Source organism: Galleria mellonella, unplaced genomic scaffold, assembly GCF_026898425.1.
Source record: "Galleria mellonella isolate WM207_F2 unplaced genomic scaffold, CSIRO_AGI_GalMel_v1 utg21, whole genome shotgun sequence".
NCBI classification, from domain to species: domain Eukaryota; kingdom Metazoa; phylum Arthropoda; class Insecta; order Lepidoptera; family Pyralidae; genus Galleria; species Galleria mellonella.
In genome coordinates this window covers 3,069,029-3,082,735 of record NW_026442037.1, presented here as the reverse complement: position 1 = coordinate 3,082,735, position 13,707 = coordinate 3,069,029, and the positions used below count along the sequence as shown (strand labels likewise).

At 33.4% G+C, this 13,707-nt stretch overlaps 2 protein-coding genes across 4 annotated transcripts; one reads left to right on the top strand and one right to left on the bottom strand.

The window, feature by feature from the left end:
- Positions 1-1,165: 1,165 nt before the first annotated feature.
- Positions 1,166-9,610, bottom strand: LOC113512807 (inositol-tetrakisphosphate 1-kinase-like). The gene is made up of 6 exons (XM_031911022.2): positions 9,500-9,610; positions 9,217-9,341; positions 5,332-5,430; positions 4,485-4,582; positions 3,514-3,813; positions 1,166-2,528 (listed from the first exon to the last, which is right to left on the bottom strand). The coding sequence occupies exons 2-6, from the start codon at positions 9,331-9,333 to the stop codon at positions 2,075-2,077; spliced, it is 1,068 nt and encodes a 355-aa protein (XP_031766882.2). The 5' UTR covers positions 9,334-9,341; positions 9,500-9,610; the 3' UTR covers positions 1,166-2,074.
- Positions 9,295-12,370, top strand: LOC113512809 (uncharacterized). Of its 3 annotated transcripts, none has more exons than XM_031911024.2 (5): positions 9,295-9,422; positions 9,874-10,012; positions 10,555-10,820; positions 11,444-11,575; positions 11,926-12,370. In XM_031911024.2, the coding sequence occupies exons 2-5, from the start codon at positions 9,895-9,897 to the stop codon at positions 12,343-12,345; spliced, it is 936 nt and encodes a 311-aa protein (XP_031766884.1). In that variant the 5' UTR covers positions 9,295-9,422; positions 9,874-9,894; the 3' UTR covers positions 12,346-12,370. The 3 variants fall into 3 exon arrangements, with proteins under 3 accessions (XP_031766884.1, XP_031766883.1, XP_026752537.1); XM_031911023.2 differs by having other exon boundaries at positions 9,295-9,545; XM_026896736.3 differs by lacking the exon at positions 9,295-9,422 and adding an exon at positions 9,692-9,787.
- Positions 12,371-13,707: the final 1,337 nt, after the last annotated feature.

The following is a 13,707-nucleotide window of genomic DNA, read 5'->3' as shown; positions in this document are numbered from 1 at the left end:
GTCGAACTCGTGCTCTGAGGGTGTTGTACGAATTATAATTGTAAAAAAAAATATTTTGCAAAAAATATTTTTTTATATAACTACAAATTCCCTCTGTGTTCTAATTTAACAGTTCTAGGTCTAAACGGGAAGTACCCTATAGATTTTGATTCCTTTCAAATGTCAAAATATACGCTATAAACAGCCATATCTTTTGATTGCGTTGACCTAAAAGTTTAATTTTATTACAGATTCAAGAAATTGCAGACTTGAGTATTTTATATTAATTTTAGCTTGATACCTCCACGCATATCTGAGAAAAAAATTTCTTTAAACAGATGGGCAAATAAAGTGACCCTAAAAGGTTCCATTATTCCTTTTGAGGTATAGAACCCGAGTCCTCAAGAATGGCAACCTAATGGGGGAATTATAAGCGAGACAGTATACTTTGTTATGTCCATGGTACCACTCATGTGTATAGACGACGGTTACCACTTTCTATCAAGTGGGCCGTCAGTTCGTTTGCCATTTTAAGTTGCATAAAAAAAAAATAGAACCCTAAAAATGTTCAAATTCGCTAATAAAACACTCCCTTAAAAGAATGCCAAGATAGTAGTTCTGACTTCAACACGTTTACACCAATATTATGGTACATATTTCACATAGACTTCACAATAAATTACAGTATTACAGTAGAGGCACTGGCTTTGAGATAGAAATATATATATATATATATATATATATATATATATATATATATATATATATATATATATATATATATATATATTATATATATAGTTAGTTACAAATGATTATACAATACTAAAAATATTTAATTAAAGATACAATTGTTACCACGTTTAAAATTAAAATTAACGGGATTTAAAGCGACGCCGTTACCGGTTAACAGTTATCCAGGTAACTCATTTTAGAGGTTAAAATAAATACAAATAAAATATGTGTAAAATAAACGCGATAATTTAAAATATAATTAAATATAACTAACGACATGCTTTCCAAATACGGTTGACTGGAAGAGATGTCAAACAGAGATAAGTCCACCCTTGCTGACAACATTCATAAATGCATTAACAATGTAATTTACAAATATATACAATATAAGTAACATTATGTGGTAGTTCGAGTCATATTTTTTTATTTATTTCTTTTTTTTTTTAAAAAAAAATATGAATACATGGTATCAACCTGGTTGTCGCAATGCCAAACGCCTATATCAGTGGGTAAAGATGAGCCCGATGAATTAACAAGACAAATCTAACATACAGACATTCCCTATGAGGCTGGCATAGTCACCCAGATGTGTTTACTGACGCCTCAGCAAAAATTAGATTAAAAAAATAAGTACTTTGTAAAACACTAGCTTTTACCTGCTACTTCGTCTGTGTGACTGGGATACGTTATTGACCGAGATAAAAAGTAGCCTATGTTCTGCTCCATCCCATATAGTATGTGTGTACCAAATTTAATACAATGATTTTAAGTAGTTAAGGCGATATCAGGTGACAAACAAACTCACTTTTACATTTATAATATTAGTAAAGATTCTAACCTATATTTAAAAAAAAAATAAAGATATTATAACTCAAATTAACACATAATGTTCCTTATAACACGAAATTTAGTAAGCCAATGTGAATACGAATGTGTTTAGACTTATTATTGTGTATCCTGAGTAAATCTCTAGATCCTAAAAAAAATCTGCCAAATTACAGGTTCATAGATAAATTCTGTTATGTTAATGGAAACTTAAATAAACGGACGGTATGCAGTCAGCTACAGTTAGCTTCATAATACAAATACGAAACAAATATTTAACAGGCAATAGGTGTCACGAAAGAAAATCATTGTGACAAAAAAAGAACATCATAATCAATTCAAAATTGGAAATTAAAAAAAAACACACACACACATAAGAAAAAAATACAGATGTTAAAATTCAAATTGAGAATGTCATAAAATATATTATTAAAATTCAAATAAAGAACAATTTAATTTTTTTTTTCACTGCAGAAGCAACTGTACCTTTACAGAGTAAGTTACCAAATCAACAATTAATTAAAAAAACTTATGACTAATTAACATTCATGCCTGTCACACAGTAATTACTTGTACACGTGCCAACATTGACAACACCGTTAATCCTATAAGTGGCTACACAATCTTTGCTGTTTCTCCTCCTCACTATCTCGTCTATACATTCCAAGAGATGCTCGAAGAAATTGGGGAAACTATCGTAACTGGGGAACACGTTTATATCTATGACCGCATGGTGACCAGTTTGATTGTCTATGACCACATCGAAACCGGCCAATAGGAGACCGATCTCTTTTCTTAAAACTCTGATTATGGTTTTAATGACATCTTCGTTTATGGACATTGTGACGTCGGCTTTGTCGTGCGGATCTAATATTGAGAGTGTGGACTGACTATCGGCTTTGCACACTTCACCAGTACTGTAGAATATTGGTTCCAATTCCTCTGAGGCGTAGAAGTTCTTGAGACTCGGTCGTTTGCAAATGTGGTATCTGGAAAACGAAAGAACACGGTACAGAGGCATAACATTGTCATCATCATTTTTTTATACAACTTAGAATGGCAAACAAGCTGACGGCCCACCTGATGGAAAGTGGCAATCGTCATCTATAGACATGAGCAGTACCATGGACATAATAGAGCACACCGTTTCGCCCATGATACCCCCCATGCATTGTCTTTCCTGAGGACTCAGGTGTTATTCTTGTGTACCCTGTAAATTCACGCCATATATCGCCCTTCAAACCGAAACACAGCCATGCAAACAACTGCTTCACGATTGAAACACAAATGGGTCAGAGGTGCCCAAGCAAACCACTTGTACAAAGTCACCACAGGGTGACAAAAAATACATAATATACATAAAAAACACCCAAACCGATACAAGCAGATATATTCATGAATACAAATGTTTATATTACGAGGGGATCGAACCCGGGACCGTCAAGGAAAGTGAAGCGAAGCGTTAAACCACTAAACGCCCAAGGTCAAAGCGAAACAACAAAGCCAACAATCAACCCAAGGTGCTATTCAAATCATTAAATGGAAATAATTACGAAGCAAAAATTGCTGTTTAATACTGATTTGCGTAAATAGGCTTTAAGTTGTACTTAGATTTTTTGCACTAAAAGAAACACCGTCTTCAATTGTGGCAAAAACCAGTTATTTCTGATGGAAAGTGGTAACCGTCGCCTATAGACATGAGACCATGGACCTAACAGAGTATACTGTTTCGCGCATGATACCCCCCATGCGTTGCCATTCCTGAGGACTCGGGTGTTATTCCTCTGTACCCAATAAATTCACACCATATCCCAACCTTCAAATCGAAACACAGCCATGCAAACACAACTGTTTCACGGTTGAAACACGAATGGGGCAGAGGTACCCAAGCAATCGACTTTTGTACAAAGTCTCCCTCTGGTCTAGCTGATATGATGACAATGATGAAATAAATAAAGAAATTATGGTACACACCTGTTGCCTATTAAGAACACTTTATGCAACACTGCATTGTGGTTGACAAAGGTCTGAACAACACACGGCGGCTTGCTCGCCGACAGGCCTTTCTCGTTAAATATGACAACCATCTCGTGGGCCGACTTGGAGCCGTGTGCAATCGTCGGCTTACATATAACGGGGAACTTCACGCCCCTCGACTTCATGATTTCAATATTTACTTCTACATCGTTCGTTGTAAACTCCGCAAATGTTGGTGTGAATATGCCTTGATTTTGGAATGTCGCCTCGTTTTGCAGTATGGAGTAATAGCAGTATCTGAAATGGTAGAGCATTAATTTGTTTGATGTCATCTCGTGAACGCTAATCCGTCATACTCGTGAACGGGTGCTACTTGTAGGAAGTGATTTGTACTGTGATAAACACTATAATTAATTTTAGTCTTAATAATATGCAATTTCGGGGGAAAGGGATTGTTAGCAATGGAGTTTGACAGCCCCATTGCTAGCAATATGCCCTATTAGGTCGACCTCCACGCGGTTCACCTGGAAACCATCTTGAACAATTCTTGTTGAATTCGTCACGATGGGCTAACTGACCTGCTTCATCCTCACCTATCATCCTTCACTGGTGCCCCGCAGATGTATTATATACCAATAGCGTGGGTGTGTTTACCATTCCATTATCACCCATTAAAAAAATATGCAATTTCAAATAATCATTCTTTATTCTTTATCGTATACAAAAATTAATTGTATCTGAAAAACAACCATAATAGCGCACAAAGGCGAGCTTATCTCTTAAAAAGATTTCTTGCAGCAAACCCAATATAAGCTGACAGATTATTGTATTCAAGGTCACGTTATCAAATTTTTTATAACTTGTAAAACCGTTCTATTCCCAAATTTTGGCTATTTTAGTTATTTTGATAGACATTATCGCATCGAAACAGCTTTAGAATTAAAAATTTAAACTGTATAAAAACTTACCTATTCAATAACATTCTGACATTATCTAAGGGATCGATAACAGCTATGTTTGGGTGATTCGACAGGTACTGCTCCACGTGGCCGATAATGGTTGATGCCTGTAGGACAATATAAATGAGTACAAAGTAAATGAATATAAAATAACTGAGTACAAACTAAGTAAGTATAAAGAAAATAAGTACAAAGTAAATGAGTATAAAATAACTGAGTAAAAACTAAGTAAGTATAAAGAAAATAAGTACAAAGTAAATGAGTATAAAATAACTGAGTAAAAACTAAGTAAGTATAAAGAAAATAAGTACAAAGTAAATGAGTACAAAGTAAATAAGTATAAAATAACTGAATAGAATAGAATAGAAAATCATTTATTCAAATAAACTTACATTGAAGCACTTTTGAATAGTCATTACATTTTTTTTAATCTGAGTGAAAACTAAGTAAGTATAAAGAAAATAAGTACAAAGTAAAGAAGTACAAAGTAAATAAGTATAAAATAACTGAGTAAAAACTAAGTAAGTACAAAGTAAATGAGAATAAAATAAATAAAGAACATAAAACACATTGCCATCCATTTTCAAACGTAAATAACGAAAGACAGCAGAACGTGTATATAAATTATGTATAATTATCATAATCGATTCAGAAGTAACGATCGCTTACAAAAATATAAACATCAAAATCGGTTAAAGAATTGATGACGTAATTGTATAACATAGTCACACAAAAAATACAAGATGTGTTGAATAATTTATTTTGGAATTGTCTTAAGTTTTATAAAGATAAAACGAAATGCAACAAATTGAGCGTGGGGTCATAGAGTCGTATGCATTATGCCATTATCGCTTACCTTCGGGTCGCCTTGGTCAGCCGCCGCGATGATATCGGTCAACTTGTGAAGGAACACATCGATACGGGCCTGTTCCTCGAGTGGTCTTTCCAGATCTAACTGTAAAAAGATATTCCTTACACTCCACTAAAAGTGAAAAAACAATATAGGAATTATAAATAACTAGCTTTTATCCGCGACTTCGTCCGCGTGATCAAAATAATTGAAAAATATTTTCTTTCCTAGAAGGTCCAATAGAAAATCTGAGTTCCTTTCACCTCCTAACCTCATCTCTAAAATCTGTGAGGTAAAAAAACTTTAATAATAACAGTTTATAAAGCTATATGTGAATATTACAGGAAAAATAAAAACATATTTCTAACTACTGTACAGAGGAATAACATCCGAGTCCTCAGGAATGGCAACGCATAGGGCGTATCATAGGTAAAACAGTATACTCTGTTATATCCATGGTACTGCTTATATCTATAGGTGACGGTTATCACTTTCCATCAGGTGAGCCGTCAGCTTGTTTGCCATTCTAAGTTTCATAGCACCGTTTTTGAGGGATTATCAAAAAACCCTCCAAAAACAAACTCAATTATGTGGTCCAGTTTTTAACCACAATTACGGCCCAAAATAAGAAATCACGAATTGTAGTAACCACAATAGTAACTATCAAGTGTCTATTTCGTATGAGAAATGCAATTAAAGGTCATTTTTCTCATATTTAAGTATTTATGCATACATTCAGTGTGTGATTCAAATTGCACCTGACCAGTTTATTTCTTTTATTATAATATCATTCAACCAATGAGAAAGGAAGAGTGGCGACCCTGTACGGGCAAATGCAGTGTAGGACGATCCCGCACTAGATGGAGTGACAACCTCAAATGCATTGCAGTAAGTCAGTGGATGCAGGTGGCTCAGGACCGTTCCTTATGGTAGTCTATGGGGGAGGCCTATGTCCAGCAGTGGACAGATAATGGCTGAGACGATAATGATAAATATCATTAACATTATCACTGTAACAGGAGTCTTAAATAGTTTTTTTTAGTATCGATGGAACACTTGATGTGCAACTGTGATTCGTTAGCGAGCATGCGCATGAGGCTACTGGGAACGGCTTATCCAAAGCCAGAGGACTACAGAGATCTTAAACCGCGGGATATCGTTAAGGTAACACAAAGGATCTATGAAATTATGGTATAAGGCAGGGGGAAGTACAAAAGATCCCGATGGGTCGACATGCAACAGCTTAGCTGACCCCATATGCGAATATAAGATAAGGGACAGTGAGGGATGGGCAGTAGCGTCCCTCTTAAAACATCTCTAAAGTTTAAATGCGGTTTTGGTAACCGAATTTAGGCTTGCCTGCCAAGCATGACAACTACTAGCAAAATCTTCTAATGGGGAGACTTCTGTTCAGCAGTAAAAAATTAAAAGCTAATATGATGGTGTACACATGATGTTAGAGGAGGCCTATGTTCAACACTAAACAATTGGGGGGAAAGGGATTGTTAGTGATGGAGACTGAGAATCCCATTGCTAGCAATATACCCAACCAGGTCGACCTCCTTGCAGTTCCCCCTGGAAACTATCATGGTTGATTCCTGATGAATTCATCATGATGGGCTAACTGACCTGTTTTCATTCTCATCTATCATCCTTCACTGGTGCTCTGCCAGCGTATCCCGTTAGCGCAGGCAAGGCTACCATACCATTTTCACCCATCAAAAAAAAAAAAACGATTAACTATTAAAATAATGATAATTTAGCAAAAACACATCCATTATCTAAAATGAAACATTGTTGTTTGTAGGCACTCTGTATGCTTTTACAAATTAAAATTCATAATTGCTACATTAGTCTTGAAAGTTAATTATAACTACATACCTATGACTTGCACAAGAAAATCCATTTACTGATTATATCCAAATATAAATAATAATGAGTGATAGGCAACATGTTAAAGATAACACTGCATAAAAATATGTCAATATTTTTTATGTTATACAAGTATTTGCCTGCAACTTTGTATGTGGATTTTGGAAGTAGATAAACATTCTATATGATATGTAAAGACAAAACATACATCAGATTTTTAAGTCAGACCTTTACGAGCAGAACTATTGCTTGTATATATGTACAGTAGCTTCTGAGCGGAACTAGGTTGGCTGTACTAGCCACGACTCATACGTACAATGGCTCAAATGATAGGCTAAGCACGGAAAATAGAGACCTACTATACACATTACATATGTATAGTATTAATAATAATATATAAATAATTCTTTATGTAACATTATTACCAGGACCCACTTTATATTATAATTATAGTTAGGTTCTTTCAACATGCAAAGCAACACAATAGTTCATGTAGAAAGAATGCAGCCTATTTGCTAACATGGCCAGAATGCAGTTGGGGCTAGCCCGCACTCTGCAGAGCAATGATGCAATCATTTACAAATAATAATGTACATACAATCCACATGCATTTTTGCAAACATTCACTACTACTACACTAGTACTGCAAACATGAGTAAGAAAGCCTCTGTTTTCCGCACTTAGCTTCTCATTTGGGCCGTTGTGCATTGCAAACGTGAGTAAGAAAGACTCTGTTTTCCGCACTTAGCCTCTCATTTGGGCCGTTGTGCGTTGCAAACGTGAGTGTAGTGCAGTACTTTGTAGCTTTCCAAAACAAGTTCACCCTCACACTACCTACAGCCTAAATGGTTGCGTACAACGGAGTTTCAGAGATGTTTTCTCCCACGAACACTCAGGTTATGGAATGAGCTCCCTGCCGAGGTTTTCCCAAGAGACTACAGCATGGAGTTCTTCAAAGGGGGGTACAGAGGTTTCTTCAGGGTCGGCAACGCACAGGTAATACCTCTGGTATTGCAGGCGTTCATAGGCTATGGTAACCGCTTACAATCAGGTGGGCCGTATGCTTGTTTGCCACCTCAGTGGTATAAAAAAAAAACAAACATACAGACAGACAAATAAAAAATAATAAAATTGTAGTTTTAGCTACTATTTCTCTCATTGAGACTACTCAAATATTTTTTTCTTAAATATATCCCATGTACAACCATTGTTCAGTTACAATTTTATTATATTAATAAATTGAGATGCACTGGCTAATTGCTATGCAATTATATTTATAAGAAGCATTAAGTACAAAGTGTTATCTATAAATAAAATAATGAAATTTGTAAAGTGATGGTGATCATCCTAATCCTACCATAATGGCATATAACATTGTGTTGATATCTGTTATCTCATATTCTTCCATAATTTTTTTTTTTAAACAACTTAAATAGCAAATAGCAAACATTTAAGAGAGTTGACTGGCTGGCTGGCTTAACTGGTTTGCCTTAACAGGAGGGAACAACAAGCTCCTCCCATAAAGCCCATTTGGAGAGAGAGGTTACTAATGAGACCTGTGTTATAATATTCATTTCATTAATTTAAAAAAATACAAATTTTATTTTTAAGGAAACCTCATTTTTTTTCCATTCTATGTTTGACTTATGCATTTAAAAACAAAAAAAATAGGTAAATCAACATCTAATATTTAATTATTACCACATTTTTTTAATTATGAAAGTTTATAAAGATCTTTGGATATTTGAATGTTTATTGCTCAAAGAAATATGAAAATTTATACAAAGACATAAGACAAATTTTATATATTTTAACATAAATTCAAACAAACAAAACCGAAAAGGAAATAGCTTCTTTCTTAATAATATTAGCTTAATAAATAGGTTCTTCTTCTTCTTCTTCTTTTTTAAAATATGGCTTCCACCGTAGAAGCAACGGTGATTTTTAATAAATAGGTTTTTATATTTATATTAGTTAGTCACATTGTTTGAAAAATAAAATACAAAAACATTGCCTTACCTTAACAAGATTGTATCCATGTGAAGCGCATGTGTTAATTAATTCTTTCCAATTAAGTTTCTGACTTTTTTTATCCGACATCCAAATGCCAATAGTTTTACAAAGTCCGTCGTTCATTGTAAAATCTGTTGATTAGGCTGTTATTAGTATTAGTAGTCTCAAGAACGACTTCTCGAGCCGCGATCACACACAGAATGGCATTGGCTGTGAGTATATAGTGATTCATTTAATATTAGAATACAGAATATTGAACAATGGAATTCTTTAGACTGCGACTGGATACCTGCTTTAAAAAAGACTAATTAACGATAAGTTAAAAAGCTGCACTTGTAAGTAATTATTTAAATCACTTCACTTCATGTATACAGTGTTGTTTTAAAGGTATTCTTGTCAACACTTTGAAATCAAGAAACTCAACAGTCAAAAGTATTTACTTGACGGCATAGATAGACTACTCAGTGATCTATCCACAAACTACAGAAGTATTATATTTTCTATCTTACGCATTACCAATTTATATACTTAGTCTATGACACTAACCTAACAAAGAGGCCTCTTGCCTTCATAGGCGGTATCTATATACATTTTAAAATAATTATATTATTTCTTCGTTTTGTTTATTATTTACAAACGAATAGTGTAATCCTTTTTTTACAGAAATTATAATTAATTACTGAGATGTCGGACGATACTTTGATACATATCAAAAGCAGAATTTTGGAATTGTTTTCCGAATTGGACGAAGGCGAAATGGATTACATTGATAAATGGATTTCTAGTCATTCTTACAAAAAAGGTAAATATGGAAAACATTTTTTTAGGTTAAGAATAACTACTAATAATGTTTTGTCTTCTACAATTATAAATACTTATCTCACTTATAATTATGATAAATACAGCACCTACAACAAGAAAATAAGTAGTAACATTACTAACAATAGAATAAAATTAAAAATTGCTCCAAAAATATATTCATTCATTTCAGCCATTATCTGTCCACTGCTGGACATTAACTTCCATAAAGAACTTCTTTCCCATCGGTTGTAGGTTCTTCAAACTATGTGACCACTTCAGCTTGCTTATCCTTCTTCAGGCTATGTCAGTTATTTTAGTTCTTTTGCGGATATCCACTTTTCAGATTCTGTCATGCAAAGAAACTCTGAACCTCTCCATATACCAAAATACATATATTTAATAAAAATAATACTTTATTTAAATTATTTTTTTAACATTAACAATCATGTACACAATTCTTTATTCATAATATTGGACATTATTTACTTTTATGTTCTAATTTTAAATTAATATAATTTAATTATATATACACTTATTTTATAGATTTGCAAAATAAAGTAACACTTGATAGTGCTGAGAAATGTTTAATTAAAATTGCAAAGACTATTAAAAAATTAGTGCCTTTCGAAGCTGAAATGCCATCAGAGAATATTGTACCACCCACTGTTGGGAACCAGGCCGACTGTACAAAAGAATCCACCTGCCATATTGATGAGTTTCTTTATGACCATAAAGATCTAGAAGATCTCACTAAACAAGGGAAAATTAAAAGACATTATTGTTTGGATTGTAACTCACGTAATATTCAGGTATTTATAATGAAAATACTATTAGAATCTGTTTCAGTAGAACTTTAAAAAAGGGATTTGTTATCAGTCGTTAACTCTCTACTCCAGAACATAGACCTACTCCATAAGGGAGGTTTTGCCAGTAGTTGCCACGTTCGGCAAGCAGGTTGTCAACCACAGTTAGGCTTTGTTGATGTTTTAAAAGGAGCATTGCTTTTTCTCTCTCTCGACTATTGTTTCCTTAGTCATCTCTAATGACACCATCGGGAAAGGAAAAGCTGCCTAATTTTATGCCAGAAACACATGGCACAGAAAAGTATACAAACAAATAATTGACTTGATTAAAAGACAGTCTGATGTCCAATTGGAGTACAAACAAAAAATAATTTACTTAAGATAAAGAACATAGGCTACATTTTATATCAAACATGCTGATAAAGTCATAGGTAAAAAGGAGTGTGTATATATATACTTAATAAAATATTAAAATGTTTATCTGTTATCCTCAATTCAAACTCTGTTTAGTCATAGATAATGTAAAATACTGTATTAGAAGATAGATGGCGCTGTGTTATACTTATTATGACAAAATCTACAACTATTAAATATTAATAATTTATATATATTTTTTGTATTTATTTCAGGAATTAACTTTAATATCACATTCATTGTCTAGACAGACTTTATTGTATATTTTCAAATTTCTTCTGCCAAAAGACTTGGAAAACAAACAAATTCTGGATTTGGGGTCTAGACTAGGTGCAGTACTTTATGGGGTAAGTGTATTAATTTTTGTATCTTTTATAAGCACAGAATAGTAATTTCTATATCATCATCATCATATTAGCCTTGGGGGGGGGGGGTGCCAGTAGTTGTCACGCTTGTCTGTTTGTATGTACATTTGTACTAGTACCAGTAGCATGCAATAACTATTGCTCCAAATTGGATGTGGTTTACACAGTTATTCATGAAGTTAAATTTTGGTATATGTTTAATCTTGATACATCTTCTAAGGTTATATTTATTTACTTCCAAAATCTATGCATATAAAATTGTGGCAAAAAGCTAATTCCATTAAATAAGTAAACATATTACCTACTTAATTATAATTATTCTTTTGTTTCAGGCTTACTACTTTTCTAATGTGGGAAACATTGTGGGAGTTGAAATAAATAAAGAATGTTGTGATCTGCAAGAAACTATTATTGGCCAATATGCAATGGATACTGACAGGATAAAAGTTATCCACACAGACATTCTAGATAGAAGTGATGTAGTACAGAATTCCGACATCATAGTGGTCAACTGTCTAGATCATTTTGTGGATGTAGATAAACATAAACAAATATGGTATTTCCTTAAGAAACACATTAAAAAAGGAAGTTACTTGATCACAGTCAGAAGTATGGCTGATACATTGATTGCTCTGGATATGTTTGAAGAGCTGTCCAATTGGCTTAACATTTGTAAACCAAATCAATTGGAAAATGAAATATTTTTTGATATTGAAGATTGTAATGAAATATATTTATATACTGTGAATTAAATAATAAACCAGATTTTGTACTGTTCTGAATGTTTAATTCGAATGTAACAAAGCAACATAGTAGCTATATTTAGTAAATTTTTTATTAACTAAAAACTATGTTGAAACAGTTTTAAATGTGTGAGAATGAAATAATAATCTCTCCTATACTATTGATATACTCTGGTATTACAGGTGTTCATAGGCTACAGTAACCACTTACCATCAGGTGGGCCGTATGCTTGTTTGCCACCTCAGTAGTATAAAAAAAAATACCTGGCGAGGCACCATTGGGATATGACGGATGTGAATAAAAAACATGTCAGTTAGCCTGTCATGACGAATTGCACAATAAATAACAACACGTAGAGGTCGACTTGATATATTATGTTGCTAGCAATCGGTTTATTAGACCTCGTTACTAACCATAGATTGAGTATAACATATAAGTTACTAATAATCTCTTTCCTCCGCGTTCATGATATATAGTAATTTATGCTGCAATTATCATTTATATACTTTTTATAAACTACATGCCCGTAGCTAGGAGAGCGGGGGGAGGCATTGAGGGGCAATGCCTTAAAGGGTCCAATGCCCTACCTTAAAATGAAAAGCCTCAGGAAAATTAATAAGTTTCGCTTTTTCGAATTCAGTTATGGCTTCTGCTCTACCAAAACGTTCTTTTGCTCTATCTTAAATATGGGTCTAGCTACGGCCTGATCAACTACCATACATTCATACATACACATTGGATATAAGTGAGAACAGCACATGGCGCTAACATTTTGCAAACCATTACTTATTATTAAAAAAATAATATTACGTATTACGATCGCTTGTTAATCGCTAAATGTGTTTAATTATTTTTCTGCGATAGACAACACTATTTAGTATAATTTTACGATCAAAAGCTAAAACATGGAATTAATTCATTATACTAATTTTAATTCCTAAATCGTTCTGCAAAGGCAACAATATTGCCGTAGCAGTGTTCGTTCAATTATTAATAAATTTTATATGTATCTATATAATATAATAAGTACTTATTTTGAGTTACCTACAATCTACCTCGTACCTTAGGGTACGCGATTAGGGTATGCGCGAAATACATTTGTAAGGAAAGTAAAAGTACAGTAAGGAACGTAGACTTAGTATAAATACAAACATTTTTAAATCGTCATTTTTTTGTGAATGTAGGATTCGGAAAGTTGTTGTCTATCGAGAAGAGACCGCAAGTTACTCTTTTAAACCTTTGTTAACATTATGTATATTTATTTAAATGTACTATGTCTAAAATTATATCGTCATAGTCGTAGAATACTGACGGTTCTATATATGTAATATTTGTCAAATCCGTCAGTATTCTACGACTATGACGATATG